The sequence below is a fragment of the Pseudonaja textilis genome, chromosome Z (assembly GCF_049901715.1).
Source record: "Pseudonaja textilis isolate UNSWEBS1 chromosome Z, rPseTex1.2, whole genome shotgun sequence".
Taxonomy (NCBI): domain Eukaryota; kingdom Metazoa; phylum Chordata; class Lepidosauria; order Squamata; family Elapidae; genus Pseudonaja; species Pseudonaja textilis.
This window is the reverse complement of record NC_142008.1, coordinates 132733404-132751180: the sequence shown is the minus strand read 5'-3', so window position 1 is coordinate 132751180 and position 17777 is coordinate 132733404. Positions and strand designations below refer to the sequence as shown.

The window sequence follows — 17777 nt, the reverse complement described above, 5'->3', positions numbered from 1 at the left end:
CCTGAGGAGAAACTTCCACAATTTTGAGCTGGGTTAGGATTTTTTTGAACAAGAAGTGTGGTTAGTAAAGAAAAAGACAGGTAGGGGTGAGAGTTAAGAACCCAGGTGGTTCCCTGACAAAAAAGAGTAAAGTGAGAAGTGTGATTTATTGGAACTCCTTTCCCTCACCTTTCTTCTTTCTTTTGAAAAGATGAATCCCAAGTACTAATACTTCCATGTTGGAAACCAAAGTGCTTTCGTGGTGAAACGATTTCCTGGTGACCTCACTGTTGCCTGGGAAATGCCCAGTTGGGGACTCCTTTCATGTCCCTGTAAAGTTGCCTACTGAAGTGGTACCTGTTTATCTACTTGTGGTTGCCCACTTTGGAACCGCTGGATCAGGAGCTAAAGTGTGTGATGGGAGCTCACCCAGACCCGCAGCAGTAACAGGTCTCGAACGTGAGGCTGCCAATAGTCAGTCCACTTTTCTAACCTCATGAGCCACAGAGCTCCTCAGAATCCCAGGTTAAAGAAAAACAGCTGAGAACCAAGATCCCTTGATTTTCCTTGAAGAAGCTGAGAGGTAGGTGGCTGGGTGGGGACTGACATCTCTTTGGCTTTCCTTTTTCCATATGCCCTGCCTGTGCTTGGAGGACGTGTGGCAAAGTTGATGGGGTCAGCAAACTGGCCTGCCCCCAACCCTGCTCAAGGTGGGGTGGGGGGAGAAGGCTAGGCAGTCCAATGACTTGCGCAATTAACAATCCATACCGGTTATGGTGAGGTTAACCACAGACGAGAAACGCTCAGGAAATGGGAGGCACTCACCTCATGACCTCGACGTAGCCTTTAGCAGCTGCCACATGGAGGGCAGTGGCCCCAGTTTTGGGGTGAGGCTCATCAGATATTTTTCCAGCATTCAGCCAATGGCGAGCATCACGAAGCATCATCTCTTCTTCCTCTCGCTTGGCCACCTCTACATCTATCCCTGAAAGCAAAGGAATGGGGTCACGTGAAGCACAGATAACCTGCGGCTGAAAAATTCTGAACGGAAGTCCCACATTATAATGCAGATAACACACACATATACTTCTTTTTTTAATAAAATGAAATCCTAGCAATCGAATCTTTGGAACTTTTCTTTCCATCTCAGAAAAAGAGTTGGGATCACATCATAGGACCAGCATGTATTTTGTGATGTAGCTCCAGTTTTATTATACACATGTTCAACTAAATTCTTCGTATTTTTTGGATTCAAATGCAAAATGGATGTTGCAATCCACACATAAAGAATTCATTCTGATAATTTTTAGGAAATTAAAATCAGCAGCAACAACAACAAGGCAGCTCTGAAGATTCACCAGACCTTAATTAAGCCTATTTCTGTTCTCTCTATATATATACTATATGGATGTGTATATTACATAATCTGCTATATTGATTTTTACAAAGCCACTATGGGTAGCCCACTACTTACAACAGTTCATTTATCGACCGTTCAAAGTTATAATAGTCCTGAAAAAGTGACTTATGACAGTTTTTCACACTTAAGACCATTGTTGCATCTCCTTGGTCATTAGAATTAAATTCAGATGCTTCAAAATTGGCTCATATTTATGATGGTTTCGGTGTCCCAGGGTCAACTTTTGTGACCTTCTGACAACCAAAGTCAATGGGGTAGCCAAGATTCATTTAACCCTAACTTAACACCTGCAATGAATCACTTGAACAGCTGAGGCAAGAAAAGTTGTAAATGGGGCAAAACTCGCTTAACATAACAAATGTCTCACTTAGCAACAGAAATGTTGGGCTCTATTGTAGTCATAAGTTAAGGACTACCTACAGTGTTTTGTTTTGTTTTTAAATGGTGAAAATGTCATCTTTCCATCGCCAATTAGCTAGAAGAGAACCACCTAATAGGCCATCGGAGGGAGCAGAGCTGCATTTGCTATGGCTGTTTGTGCCTTACCTCGTTTCTCGATTTCTGTTCGCAGCAAGGCCTCCATGCTGTCAGCCTCAGCAATGTCCAGCGGCACGTCTCCATCACTATTCACCGCAGCAATGTTGGCACCGTGGTCCAAGAGGTATCTGGGCCAGACAGTTAAGCCCAGTCAGATCCGTGGGCCACCCAGCCCCCACACCAGGCCTATAATCTCTACAACCCAGCAGAAAGGGCCATCTGAGACGGTTGACGTTAACCGGCTTCCTGCAAAGCTTAATCCGGGTAACCTAGTCTGCTTGGGTGTCAAGTACAAAGTTCAAAGACCGTGGACTTTAAGACCTACCTGCTGACTCATTTTCTCAGACAAAACTCCCCCTCCCTTATCACGGAAGATGAATGTCAAGATACAGCCAAACTTTACAAGTTTCCTTGCAAGCTCCCACACCAAACGCAGCCAGGACTCTTTCTCTTCAAACAGGATTGCCTAAAAGTTACAATCCTCCAAATGCGTCCAGTATTTTTCACGGAGTGTGAAATGTGTGACACTATGATTAGCAGGCTCTCTCACCCATCTCTCTTGAGTTTCTCCAGCTAGGAATCCAACATAAATACTAGGATAGCTGCCTGGAGAAGCTCAGTGACTAAGGGGACAGTGAGAAACGACACACTGCAGTCACTCGTACCGAGAAGGAATTGTAAGGCTGGCTGAGAGATCTGTGGTTCTAGGAACTTTAGGCAAAAAATGCACAAACCCTCGCCCAGCCCAAACTCACTGTGCAATCTCATTGTAGCCACAGGAGGCAGCAACGTGCAGCGGAGTCCAACCTTCATTGTCTGCCTGGTTTACATCAGCTCCATTTTCCACCAGAAATTCAACCACCTCTATATTTTCGTCAATGCAGGCCTGGAAGAATCAGAAGCTTCCTTATCAACCCCATCTTTTGTCTTATTTAATACAAAAGTCTTCACCTCATTTAAGAGAAAAGCTCCCCTCACCAAATCCATCACCCTCCCTTCCTTCCCCAGTGCCGTAAACACGTACCCCATGGTAGCGCTGCAGGGTGGACGATGGCTAAAATGGCAACCCTTAAACAGGGAAACAGAACACTGTAAATGTGTAATAGATTTTACACCCCACAGAGTGGGACTGAGAAACTAAAGTCCCCGGCAATTTTGTAATATTTGTCTCGTTCTGAGTGCAGCTGATGACGGAAAATGTTATCCCAACTGGGGAGTGGGCGAGCACATTTGACCAGGAAATAAACAAGGTTTTCAAGCAGTAAGAGGATTGTGGATAGGGCTCAACTACACAATAGACCACAAATCTCGGGCGCAGAATGTTTTGAGGAAAAAAGTGCACAGGTTTCTAAGATGGGAATGAAATACGCGGGTTATTGGGAAGGAGCTTTGGGAAGGTAACCTATCCAAACAATGGAAACTCTGTGATGCTCCCGAGATTTCTGAACAACCCCTAATAAACCAAGCCAGAATGCCCAAAGGAGAGAGATCCCCGCCCTAAATTCAACTAATAGACCAGAAACCAAAACTTGAACCAATATAGGTAGTCCTTAATATACGACAATTGGGATCAGAATCTGGGTTGTTGAGTAAAGCAATCATTACATGAGTTCCCACGTCACTGTTTTGTCCAGTGATCATAGTCTTGGCCTTCCTGGTTGTGATTAAGTGATCTTGTAAGTTGTCAAATGGATCAAGTTCCAAGAAAGCAGATTTTTTTTGGGGTGTGTGTGTGTGGAGAAGCTAGGGAGATTATGGGAAGTTCAGCTCAGGACCCACAGGAGTGTCTCTTGGCCCAGGAGCTAAAAATCCTCCCTTTCACTCCTTGAGCAGAAAGCATCCTTTTGTTAATTCAAACCACTGCTAATTCAACCATCGCTAAGCAAACAATACCTAGTAAGTCAAGGACTATTTGTAATGATTCAGGTGAGGAGACCTGGAGATTGAAATGTAAATCTCATATAAATTAGATTACAACCTCCATTATTCCTAGGGAAAAAATATCAGATTGGGAACATCTGTAGTACTGAAGCACAGCTTGTACTTGCAGGGGAAGGGAAGATGCCACTACAACTATTGCGATCCTACAATTACAAGAATTTTTTTTTTTTTTAAAAAAGATCATGCACACATGCAATTAGAGGGTTTATCTCAGGTATGAAGTCTATGCAAAAGTTGATATGGACATGTGGAGATGCTTTTCTCTTTCCAAAGGCTCACTGCACACCCTCTTGATCTGACTTCTAGTCATAAAGAGCTAGTGCAGAATTCTTCAAGCTACCAAACTTCTCAACCCATTTATATCGTGTTGGAAAAGAAAACTTACATTTTATTTCTAGAGGTAAGATATGAATGGATAGGCAAGAGATACGATAACTTAAGTTTCCAGGGAAAGCTATATCATGCAATGATAGGCCTGACCCAAAACACAATGCAGCAAAACTATTATTTACTTATTTATATAGATTACCATCTGCCTGTGACTCCAGCAGCTTAAAAGGTTAAAACAAAAAACAAACAAAAAGGAGATAAAGAGCAACCGAAAGTCAACATATAACCATCCAGCAGGGGCTTAACCTTCACCCTTCTCAAAAGCCTGGAAAAGCCAGGTCTTTGATGGCTTCTTAAATATCATCAGAAAGGAAAGTTTTGATCCTGCCCCCCCACTTGAAACCAGGACTAAGCCACAGTTCCAGGGTTGCTTCAAAGTCTGGCCCACTGATTTGGATTTGATAGCACAAACCATGTTTGACCTGATTTGATTATGTACCATCAAGTGGCAGCCACATGGATAGATCACATAGATCAGGGGTGTCAAACTCGATTTCATTGACGGGCGCATCAGGGTTGTGTTTGATCTTGGGGAGCCAGGATGGGCAAGGCCAGCTTGCCGTGGATGTCGCCAGCTTGACATCACCCGTGTCGGGGGCATCTGTGGTGGCCTGAGTGCTCTGCCGCACCCTCCCCCCCAGCTCCATTTTCACTGGCAGAGGGCAGCAGGAGGCCGTCCCAGCAGAAAACGGAGCCCGGGAGGGCTGCATGCGTCTCTCCCGAGCTCCGTTTTCACTGGCAAAGGAACCACGGGCCAGTCCTTTGTTGTTTCCAGGGCGGCCTCATGAGCCAGATCTACGCACCTTGCGGGGCTTGGGGGGGGGGATTCAGCCCATGGCCCTCGAGTTTGACACCCCTGACAAAGAGCAATATGACTGGGTTCAGAAATAACATGTGGGAAGTTGCACTCTTGAGATAACTATGATTTGGATGAAAAGGCAAACTCTGATTTATGCAAGGAGGAAGTCTGTGAAAGTGAGGTGAGAAAGCAGGGAAAACACACGAAGGGCTTTTTATTATTTAGATCAATGGTGTTAAACCGTGGCAATTTTTAAGACTTGTGGACTTCAACTCCCAGAATTCTGGGAGAGGAATTACACAATTCTGCTGGCTGGGAAACAATGCTAGCAGGGGAATTCTGGGAATTGAAGTCCACAAGTTTTTAAAGCTGCCAAGGCTAGACATCCCTGATTTAGATGGAAAGTCATAGCATGATAGTATATTCAAAGCAATAGGCAGTGGTTCTTTTTTTTTGGGGGGGGGGTGCTAATTCTCAAAGGGCTCCTTTTACACTCCACACCAGATATGCTGCAAGATGGTATATAGATATATGTCAAAAAATAATCACAGGAGATTTCAGCATCTACCAAAACTTGGAGGGAGGGAGGGAGGGAGAAGGAAGAAAATTGGACCAGTAAATCTTTGATGTCTCTTCTAATGTCAGAAAAATGCAGCTGTGCTACTTTTCTTCTTTCAGGCACAAAAGGCATCAGAACTGAAGGCAGCTGCTTTTGCTCAGTGCTTTCATCTGCCTTTAATAACAGGTTTTGGATCCGCAGTCAAGCCATGCAAAATAAAACCGACTGAAGCAATAACAGCAGATGGGTATATGATATCAAAGAGCCACAGAAGAGGGGACATTCTTCAAGAAAGAAAGGAAGGAAAATCGAGGATGCTGACGGTGGGTGCGGGGGGGCAGGTAGGTTCAACTTGAGCATTCTCTCAGAAGGCCGGTTAAGGGAGAAAAGGTCTCGGGGTTCGTTAGAGGCTCAACAGACTGCTTTGCACCCATTAAGACATCCTTCCATCGTGCCTTTTTTGGTGCTGTCTGATTTCCAGCAACTCCCCGAGGACATGAGCAAGTTTGCTGAATGCGTCAATCCAGGCCACCATCCAGGAGAAAAAATAAGTGGAGTAGCCCTCGCACCATGGACAGTCAACGCATTTTGCCCACTTCCAATGGAATAGAATAGAATTCTTTATTGGCCAAGTGTGATTGGACACACAAGGAATTTATCTCGGTGCAAATGCTCTCAGTGTATAGAAAAGAAAAGATACATTCGTCAAGAGTCAAGAATCATCAGGTACAACACTTAATAATGGTCACAGGGTACAACAATCAAATCATACTAGGAAACAGTCAATATAAATTGTAAGGATGCAAGCAACAAAGTTACAGTCATACAGTTATATGTGGGAGGAGATGGGTGAAGGGAAGGATGGGAGGATTAATAGTAATAGTAGTGCAGACTTAGTAATAGTTGAACAGTGTTGAGGGAATTATTTGTTTAGCAGAGTGATGGCGTTTGGGGAAAAACTGTTCTTGTGTCTAGTTGTTCTGGTGTGCAGTGCTCTACAGCGTCATTTTGAGGGAAGGAGTTGAAACACTTTGCGTCCGGGATGTGAGGGGTCTGTAAATATTTTCACAGCCCTCTTTTTTGACTCATGGACCTCGACTGAAGGCAGGTTGGTAGTAATTGTTTTTTCTGCAGTCCTAATTACTCTCTGAAGTCTGTGACTGTCCTGTTGGGTTGCAGAACCAAACCAGACAGTTATAGAGGTGCAGAAGACAGACTCAATAAAAGTGCTGCTGTTCTCACACCTACACCTAGAGATAGTCCTCCACTTACAACAGTTAGTGACCATTCAAAGTTACAACATCACTGAATAAAGTGACTTATGGCCGTTTTTCAGACTGACGAGCGTTGCAGCATCCCTCTGATCACATAGTCAAAATTCAGACACTTGTCATCTGTCTCATATTTATGACGATTGTAGTGACCTGGGGGCAGGTGATCACCTTTCGCCACCTTCTGACAAGCAAAGTCGATGGAGGAACCAGGTTCACTTGACAACCGTGTGACTAACTTAACAACCGCAGTGATTCATTCAACAACTGTGACAAGAAAGATTGTAAAATGAGGCTAAATTCACTTTTAACAGTAGTCTCACTTAGCAACAGAAATGTTGGGCTCCATTGTTTCTCTAGGGCCAATCTAAGCCATGCCACAGATAGAAGTGCCGAATTTTGAAACTGAGATTTTATAAAAACACTAATCCCATCCCTAAATTCCCACATTTAGGCTGCAAAATTCCAGGTGCCCTTAGATGACAGCAAATAGCCATAGACATCTCTGCAGTTATCTGGTAGTCATCTGGATTTTTGGTACTCACTAACCAAGCTATATGGTAGAGAAAAATAAAGGTTAAGCCATTTCAAAAACAATAATTACCTTGTATCATAAGGATGCTATAGCTAGTGCATTCCCCACTTAGGTGATCTATACAGTATATAATGCTATTCCAGAACAGCTGGATTTATACATACATCATGGTCAAAGCAAACCACATTACAACATGGCTGTATGGTATGCTACACTTTACAGAAAATAATCCTGTCCAAGGGGTCACTAATCCTATACATTTCAGAATTTTTTCTCAAAAAAAAAAAAAAAAGCTCTAGCTCAGCTGGTTAGATCTGCTGCTTAAATGTTCTGGGCTTTTAGTCACTGTTTCTCTGACTGAAAAAAGCAGAGATACAGGTTGGATAAGAGGGTTGTTACTGAATGTTTATGAGAGTTGGGTCTAGGATAGGAGTTAGATGACACAACAATCCCCAGAATCCCAGATTAAATAAACTAGGAAACAAACAAGCCCGTAATGTTTCCACTAGCTCCTTTCTCCAACAGGTGTGTCTAAACCATAAATGACCCAAACTATAATTTATTAGTGTCATCCAAATTGGTGAAGAGAAGCCAAATCTCTTTCCCGAGAACTGCAAAAGAACAAATCATAGGGTGTGGTTTGTCAGCCATAAGTGCAAGGCGCCAGCAAAAGTGGAGAATGCTGGCAAACTCTGGCTCATTGTATGATAGGAAATAAAGTTTTTTTTAAAAAAAAAGCAGAGCAGAATTAACATTCCTGACAGATTGCAGCAATATCTGCTGATAAACAGATTACAGAACACCATTTATTTTGTGCACGGCATATGGCTTATAGTAGACTCTAAAATACAATACCGGGTTATCAAGTAACACAATTCAGTTATCAGATTCACACCTTTGGAAAAAAAAACATGAACAACCAATGGCAAATTTAATTTAAACCAGACATTTAAATCGGATTTCCGGTTGGATGATTTAAAACAGAATTAAAGTGTGATTTAAATTGATCCATCCTGCTATACACATTCCATTTTAAATAAAATGCTTCAAAAATCTATGCTAGGAGAACAAGAACACTGTAATATAAGCAACTTGGTTTATGCAAATTCAACGCAACCATTTATGCACTGCCGTTGTGCAGATTTTGAACATGTGTTTGTATTGTATTATACATTTGGTTTATTACAAATGGGGAGGCAGAGATTTGTAGAACAGTAAAATCTTCTCCCTGACCAGTGCAAAGTTTAAGATCCCTTCTTGAATATTCCTTCATAAATTCAACCTCCCTATCTTCCTAGGTTTACATGAGAATTTATAACACAGATACCCAGTGTACCTTAATGAGCTCTTAGCTTCTACTAATTTTTATACCAGTGGTCCCTGACTTATGACCACTCATTTAATGACAATTACAAAGCTACAAAGGTCCTAGAAAAAGTGACTTATGATGGTCCTCATGCTTACAACCATTACAACATTCACATGGTCACACAATTAAAATTCAGGCGACGGGCAACCAATATGTATTTACTCCAGCTGTGATTTTCCTCAGGCAACTTCCCACAAGCAAAGTCAATGGGGTTTTTGTTTAAGAACTGCGTGATACACTTAACCACCATGGCAAAAAGATAATAGATCAGGCACCACTCATTTAAAAACTTCCATTGCTTAGCAACGATAGTTCCGATCTCAATTGCAGTTTTTAGACCAGTACTACTTGTATCCCATTGGCTGCCTTCATCATTAATGAATAGACTAGTTATGTTGTGTAATGAGACAGGTAGAATGCCTGGGGAAAAAAAGTCACCCAAGATAGCTGAGCTGGAGCTATTTACCGGATTCCACTTCTTCAAAGATAAGAAAATCACGGGCAGGTTTTTGATAACATGGATGCAAATAATTTCTACCCGAGATATGAGACTCCATCACCTCAAAAACAAAGCAAAACACACCTTCTCTTCTGCTCCTACTCTCATTTGGGTCAAAAAGACCAATTGAGAAACAGGATAGGACTGTCCTTTTGGATGAAACGGCCCAGGAGATAAGAGGGAAGAGGTCCTGTCTGTTTCACAAGCCAAGTGAGGATCAACGTAGTAGCCTCTCTCTGCTCAAAAATCAAATGTTTATTTCCCACCAAAGGAGAACAATTTGCTTTGGTTGCAGAAACATTCCCGAACTGACCAGGGCCATAGAGCCACTCCAGGGTTCCTTCTTAGGCCCTGCTTCTTCTATCTAATAATGAGCCCAGGATTCTAGGCCCTGATCCTCCTCCTCCAAAGCAGCACACCATCCATTTGAAGAGTTGAGAGTATGAGTAATGGTAACAACGCTGTAAGAGATGAGGATCCCAGGCTTGCTAGGGCCACGTGCCAAGATTTTCTCTCAGTGTGAACCACCCACCTGCAAAATGCCCCTCTGCCTCAGGGAAATCATGTATTTTTAGAAGAACATTCTTGTTTACTTGCCTGTTCCAAAGACGGCAGCATCTAAATATATATAGTTCCCTCATAAATGAAATGTTTGCAACCTGAAAAATGTTGTAACATCTGAATTCTGATTAAACCAGAATCCTTTTAAATTTCCCATCACTTTGCAAAACTCTACTAGATACTAAAGTACCTCAGCACTGAGAGAGGGATAACATTCATATAGTACCTATTTGAGTGTTTATTTGAGTGGCATGTATTTGAAATTACAAGGACTAGAATTTTAAGAGGGAAGAAATCATGAGCTGGTTTAAATTGAAACCACGTTGACTATATATTCAACAGATACTGTTATGGCTTCTCAGGTTTTTGATCTTTTAAATTCTCAGTTGAAGCTAGACCTCCTCCTCCTCCAAAACAGAAGGACACACTGCCTTTTTAAAAAGCCATGCAAATATCTCAAGCTTACCCACTATTCTGAGTATTTATGGCTACACTTTGGAAACTGGTTCTATGCATAATTCCCAGGCTTTTTTTCTTCTTTCAGGATCAAGGGAAACTGAAGAAACAGGCCTCATCCTGCAACATATTTCCAGCTGTGCACAGGTCATGTGCTCCTACAACCCTTCTAAATTCTGCTTTGCCAAAAGTCAGAGGGCAACCTGGCACAAAGAACAAGCATCCAGGACTTCTGGCAATACATGGCAAGGAGAAAGTCTGTGGGCTCTGAGAATAACTAGATCCCAAGCCAATCATGGGAACAGTTGGAAAACAGGTTGCAGCTCCATAAATGACTACCTTAACAGGGCCAAATTGCCCCCTGCCCAGGGCTGTATCATAGGATCACCTTTTGTGCTCATTGCTTAGAAGATCAGTGTTGGTTGCATTTTTAATAACAGGGGAGCTCTTAAAGCATATGTGGAGCAGCTTCTTTTGAAAAATTAGATTTTTCCAGGCTCCATATGCCATTTTTCCTTTTGGATGTGGCCTTCGGTCTTCCCTAAAGGTTGTCCTGAATTATAACTTTTAATTTGACATCAAAGGAAAGTTAAAAATCATTAGTTTTATCCTGGTTACTTCCAATTTGTCATCTCTTCTACCATCTTTGTGTTGTGCGATATTATCTGGCACTGAAACTACCCAACAGTCAATTGTGGCCCTCGGATCGATATAAAAATTGAGGAGGGGAGGGCAACACCCTTGCAGAGTAAAGCAAGCATCCATTTATCTATTAATGTTCTAGTTTCAGCTAACTCTATGCATGAAACAGAGTGAGAAGTGATTATAAAGGACATTAAATCCACCTATCCCCATCCCGTGAAAGCAACTACCATGTTTCTCATATAATAAGGCCGGGTCTTTTTTTTTTTTTTTGAGCCCCGAAAAAATGGCTAGGCCGTCTTTTCGGGGGTGACTTAAGTCCCCCCCCCTTGCATCTTCGGGCGGGCGGGCAGAGATGGCTTGGATGTTGACCTCGGCGTTGGTGGGGCACTTCGTATCGGGGTCAACACAGGCAACACCATATCCGGGTGTGCAACAAATCTACTTCCTAACGGCAACCCCCCCCCAATTCCCCATGTTTTAATATAGGCCTTAATTTGGGGGGAGGGGCTTAATTTCATTTCATGCCTATAAAACATGCTGGGACTTCCTACTGGGGGAGGCCATATTGTTGAAGAAACAGGGTACTACACACCCAAATCAAAAAAATATGACTGAGGACTTCTTCCTAGCATTTATCTTACTTCCTTTTCTGTATTCTGAATCTCTTAATCAGCTCCAGCCTTCTGCAGCTGGCTTATCCAACTTGACACTTTCCAGCTGTGATGCAACTTTGCGAAGTTCCCAGTCCCATCGCATCTGGAGACCACCAGTTTGACGTTAACTGAACTAGTGGGGAGGCTTCCAGTTCATCTCAAAATGGCAATTCTATCACCTCCAAACAGTCTCTTGCTTATGCTGAATAATCCAGAGAATGCTGCTAGCGCTGGTGTTCCAAGAAGCAGGCACATCAGAGGCGACATTCATAGTTTCCAGAACACTGTAGAAAACATAAACATTTGGTGCAATGTGCAAAGCATCATCATCCCCTAACTTTGTTTGTATCTTTAATCCTTCCATGATATCAAAAGAAAAAGCGGCATGTAGATAGTCCTCAACGAACAACAGTTCATTTAGTGTCGTTCAAAGTTACAACAGCATGGGATCAAAATTCAGATGTTTGGCAATTGATTGATATTTATGACAGTTCAAGTGTACTGGAGCCATGTGATCACCTTTTGCAATCTTCTGACAAGCAAAGTCAATGGGGAAACCCAATTCGCTTAACAACTGTGTTACTAACTTAACTGCAGTGATTCACTTAACAACTGTGGCAGGAAATGTTATAAAACGGGGGCAAAACTCACCTCTTTCTCATCTCAAAGTGCAGGAAGTGGAATAATGGGTCTAGGTCTTGACTTAGTAACCTCTAGATCGCGGTACAAATAATCCCCAACTTACAACAGTTCATTCAGTGACCATTCAAAATTACAACAGCACTGGAAAAAGGGACTCATGACCATTTTTCAGCATCCCCAAGATCATGTGATCAAAATTCAGATGCTTGACAAGCGGTTCATATTTATGATCCTTGCTGTGTCCCACGGTCATGGAATCCCTTTTTGTGACAAAAAGGTGACAAGCAAAACCAATAGGGAAGCCAAATTCACCTAACCGAATTATTAACTTATCAGCTGCAGTGATTCGTTTTACTGTGGTCGTAAGCCAAGGACTACCTATATCATGTCATGACCCAACCAACCACTTCCTCATGCCCCCCCCCTCCCCCCAATTACTGGCCTTAAGACTCCGGAACAGTAAACTTGACAGGGGAAGAAAGCAGGACCTGCTCCTCTCCAACTACCTAGCCAGTTTGACAAATTGGTATCTGGAGATGGTGGGAGGATGGGGAACAGGGCAAGAAGCCAAACTGCTTCAAGAAGATGAAGTAATGGAAAATTTTACAGGAGTGAAAGTAAAGGGGGTGGGGGAACAATACCGAAGAGACAGCAGCCCCAGTGCCTTCTAATGAGAAACCCAGGGAAGATGGATTTATTTTAGGCATAACCTTGTATCTGATGGGAACTTGGTGAAGACAAACTGCAAAACAAACTGCAATTTAAAGAACAAATAAATACCTTGCAGTCATCCATAATCAATAACATTCCTTAATACATTTATACCCAATACGGACAACCTTGTTTCTGGACCCCTCCATTTTAACCAGTTATCCTAGTATTGATTGAGGAACCTACCCTGGCCAGGTACAAAGGGAGAATATTCAGATTTGAGATCTATTTCAGTGCAATGAAGGTCACAACTATAAAGATTGCTGGCTAGATTTTGTGGTTACCAACCTTGGTTGTCAAGGAAAGGAGAAGCAAGATAATTGTATCTCCTTCCACTGGAAACAAACAAACAAACAAAAGCCATCCTTTCCAGATAGCCAACTAATCAGAACCCGCTTGTATGACGAGAGTTCTTCAGTCCATCATCTACACTGCAGTAAGATCAAGACTTAGGGCAGTGATGGCGAATCTTTTTGTTGTGGTGTGCTAAAAGCACACGCGCACACCCACAATGCAATGCGCCCCCCCTGCACTTGCACACGCGTCACCCCACCTTGCCCCCTTACCTGCACCATGCATGCGCGTGCCTCCCAGCTGATTTTCAGCCCTTTGGAGGCCGCTTTCGCCCTCCCAGAGGCTGAAAACGGGGCCGTTTCAGCACTTCAGGTATTTCCAGAAGGCCAGTTTTTCTGCCTCCCGAGGCTGCAGAGGCTTCCCTCGAGCCTCTGGGAGGGCAAAGAATGGGCTCAAATGGGCCGAAAATCAGCTGGGAGGCATGTACATGTGCAGTGCAGGTAAGTTTGGCTGGGGCTTGTGTGCCTGCACAAATGGCTCTGCGTGCCACCTGTGGCAGGTTTGCCATCACGGATTTAGGGCTGCAGCATTAAACACATTTCAGCCTGAATAGGAATTGTGTTGTTCTCCCTTACTCAGGAAGATTGTATTTTACCATTCTCTTTGAAATAGCAATTGTAACTTGACTGTTCAAGAAACAAGGAAAAGGACCAATATAAGAGAAAATTTGTAGCTCAGGGTTGAACTCTGGGGTCCTTGGTGCTTTCTGATGGTGGTTGGTGGTTTTCTTGCAGACATTTCATTACCAAACTAAGTAACATCATCAGTGCTACATCTAGCATTGATGATGTTACCTAATTTGATAAGGAAACATCTGCAAGAAAACCACAAAGCTCAGACAGCACCAATAAAAGAGAACCTTGAAGAAAAGGAGGATTGTAGAAGTTTGAAGCATAGTTTGGATGATCACAAATCATGTTCACAAAAGTATGACTAGCCACTTTTGAATAGAACAATAGTTTAGATTCTAAAGAAACTCAGCTTACCACGAACAAAGTCAGCACACAACAACTGGATTCATTTATCATAGTAAGACATCATTTTATATATGTATATTGTGTAAAAACAACTACACCAGTAGCAAGGAAGTATGTTTTTATCCAGTGGTGGGATTCAAATATTTTTACTACTGGTTCTGTGGGTGTGGCTTGGTGGGCATGGCAGGGGAAGGATACTGCAAAATCTCCATTCCCATCCCACCCCACTAACCTGCTTTCCAGCTCCATTCTCCTGTGCAGGGCAACAAAAGAAGACCCAGCCGATCAGCTGGGACTCGGGGGGAAGAGAATAGATGGGGGCGGGGCCAGTCAGAGGTGGTATTTGCCAGTTCTCCAAGCTCCTCAAAATTTCCACTACCAGTTCTCCAGAACTGGTCAGAACCTGCTGAATACCACCTCTGATTTTATCCCTGTAGCTTTTTTAACATGCCATGATTAAAGAAAACTGGCTTAAAACCATGTGAAAATTCAGCATTTGTTCATCCTTTAGTTCTCTTACTAGTGGTGAACTTGGTCTAAAAGACTTACCATCTCCAAACCTAGAACGTACCAATGTTTAATCCTTTACAAACTAGAATTGAGTTCAGACATTACAGAAAGCTTTCATTTCCATACATGATTTCTTGAGGTAGTCATAGACATATATTAGCAGCATAAAGCTGTATGGATTGACCATTAGCTTGATATACTATGTAAATGTGTCTCATAAAAGGAGACCAACGCATAGACAGCAGTTCATTTGGTTGCTTGCAATCAATTCCAGGTAACCAGAAAAAAAGCAAAAATAATTTTTTGGCTTCAAGAGATGACTATATAATACAGATACATACAATGTAAGATTGGGGAAAATCTTGGGTCAGTAAAGTAACATGTACTCATGTACAAGGCTGGTATCATAGGAAGTTAGATAAATAGTGTAATGAATTGGCTAAGCATTAAAGGCCTCCTGTTTCTAATTCATGTTTTCTCGACTGACCTTTTTTTAGGACCTGCCAAACAGCATCTTCTTTAGCCATCATAAAAACAGTGTGAGTGCTGCAGGGAAAGGCAGAAACTCTCTTACTCAGGAAGCCTTTGGGTTCATTACGCTATGGGAAGCCAATCTTACTGGATTACACAATCTGCACCAAACCATGATAAGACATTTGGCTCAGCACACCCAGCCTTTGAAATTACAAGCTGGTTCCAACAGTGGTGGAAATTAAAGAGTGGTGTAAAGGCAAAACCTGTTTCCCATTCTTTCAAGGTTTGTGTAGGAACACATTGAGAACCCACCAAGGCAGAACTTGAGATGGCCTCATCTGATCTTTCAAAGATGAAAGCAGAATGAATCAAAGTGACTTCTAAAATCAAGAGGAAGAGAGGAATTGGATCCCAAGATTCGTCTAAATTCCCAACATCTCCAGCTATGGGATCACTACAGAGCGCCAGTTTGAGGTAGTGGTTAAGGTGATGGCCTGAAAGCCAAGAGACTGTGAGTTCTAATCCCACTTTAGGCATGAAAGGCAACTGAGTGTCTTTGAGCCAGTCAATCTCTCGCAGCCCTACTCACTTCAAAGGATTGTTGTTCTCGGAAAATAGGAGGAGGGTGGCATGTTCACTTCCTTGAGTATAAAATAATAAAGACAGGATAAAAATCTAACAAACTGGCCTGGGAAGATTTTTTTTTTCTTCCTTATATGCTGGAAGGTATCAATCTGGAGTTTTCACTGGAGGCACAAATGACCAGGCTCAAATAATCCTACTTCAGGCACATTAGGAACCAGATCTCTGGAAAAGGCTCTATTGATGAGAAAGGTGGAAGGAAAGATGACAACAACCAGCAGCAAAAAGGACAGACTCAGTTAGAATCACTCAGTAGAAATATCTCCAGAAGACTGGAAAGAATAGGCTAGATTATCATGGAAAACATCAGTGTGTGATCGCTAAAAACTTGATGGAACATAATCACCAGGGCAGTTAGATGCTACAGCTGTACTACAGATTCATGATGATTAAATTAGAAATAAAAGAATGCTCCCCTTAGGTTGCCAAGTGACTAAGGAATGTTTTTCCCACTTATTGGTAAATCACTGTAGGCAACCACCCTGCACCAAAATAACATTTTCTTCCGAACCACTACGGCAGAGGAACATGCCTTCATTTTCATTCTGCACGTGCAGGTTGCATATATTATTCAATTGCAAGCTGGAGTTGCCATCACTTTGCAAAGCAGCCGCCTGGCTAATAAAACTCAAATTGCTAACTGGGATGCCAGATATGTGCATGGATGGAGATGGCAGCAGCTCAGCAGAATAGATTCCCCTTAGAAAGGATCTGCCACTCTCTAGATATAATCCCATAAAGATCACTACAGCCGCAGCTGGGAAATACCGCAGGAAAGCATTTTTGAGAACAGGCTCCAAAACCAATAACCCACTCCAAAGCTGAGCCCAGGTATTAGTGATTTTCCCAGTGCACGAAGAGGCTTTGCAAACTCTCTCCGCAAAGACTTGACCCTAGCATGAGAGACGCCCCTGATCTTCCTCCCTGAGTCAAAGCCACTCTGTACAAGCTCAGAGGAAACCCTTTCCTCGGGAATCACTCCCGTTTGTCCGGCCAGGACAAAAGAGGGGAGCCGAGAAACAGGAGGCGGCGGCGGGGTTCCCTCGGGGATCCGTGGCTCGCCACACGGAGGCTACCAACCTGGTGGAGAGCGCTGATGCCGTCGGCATTAGTGCCGTTCACGGCTCCTGGGTCGGCGCGGAGCATCTCCCGTGCCGCTTCCAGCTCGGCGCCGGCGCAGCAGGCCAAAAACTCGGCGGCCGCGTCGAAACGGACCGCGCGCGGCCGGCCGCCGGAGCCCATCCCTGGCGCCGCGGGAGGCAGCGCTTCGTCTGCGGACACCGGCAACCCAGCCGGAGCGGGTGAAGGCGCGGAGTCGGCGGGAGGCGGGAGAAGAGTAGCGGCGGCGGCGGCCGCCTCGGCCTCGGCCCAGGCACGAAGCTGTTCCCGCCGCCGCGCCCGGGCGCCTTCTCCCTCGGAGAGGGAGAGCAGCGGCGCCGCCATTTTCTTCCTCTGCTGCAGCCACCGGCGCCGCCAGCCCGGCTGGGCGGCCCTCCCGGCCCAGCTCCTCGGTAGGCTGAAAAGCAGCCGTAGGAACGCCTCTCGGCTTCCGTACCCAGAAGGGAAGGAAAAGGAGGGGGCAACATGAATACGAAGGGGGTGGGAAAAGAGAAAAGATCTTGTGGGGCATCACGGGAAATGGAGTCTTGTTCTGTTCTTTTCTTCCTCGGTGTGACGGGAGGGATTAATCTTTGTTTCCCCATGCCTTTGATCATAATTTTCCATGGGGGCGGAACAGGCCCTTTTAAACTTTATTATTTATATACACGTCGCATATTTTTTTTAGCCCTTTACCCTTAAAAACTATATCACCATTGTTGGTCACCTGTGCTTCCTATCTCTATGGAACTTTT

General features: G+C 43.6%; 1 protein-coding gene across 4 annotated transcripts in view; it reads right to left on the bottom strand.

Annotated features, from left to right (window-relative positions):
• Positions 1-17483, bottom strand: part of PPP1R12C (protein phosphatase 1 regulatory subunit 12C) — a 44269-nt gene extending 26786 nt beyond the window's left edge. For 3 of the 4 annotated variants that reach the window (XM_087915242.1, XM_087915241.1, XM_087915240.1), the window contains exons 1-4: positions 17005-17483; positions 2692-2822; positions 1946-2064; positions 805-964 (exon numbers count right to left, since the gene is read on the bottom strand). In XM_087915242.1, coding sequence (XP_087771368.1) covers positions 805-964; positions 1946-2064; positions 2692-2822; positions 17005-17367 — 773 coding nt within the window. In that variant the 5' untranslated portion in view covers positions 17368-17483. The remainder of the gene's footprint in view (positions 1-804; positions 965-1945; positions 2065-2691; positions 2823-17004) is intronic. The other variant, XM_026711731.2, reaches the window with a different exon arrangement.
• Between the last annotated feature and the right edge of the window lie 294 nt (positions 17484-17777).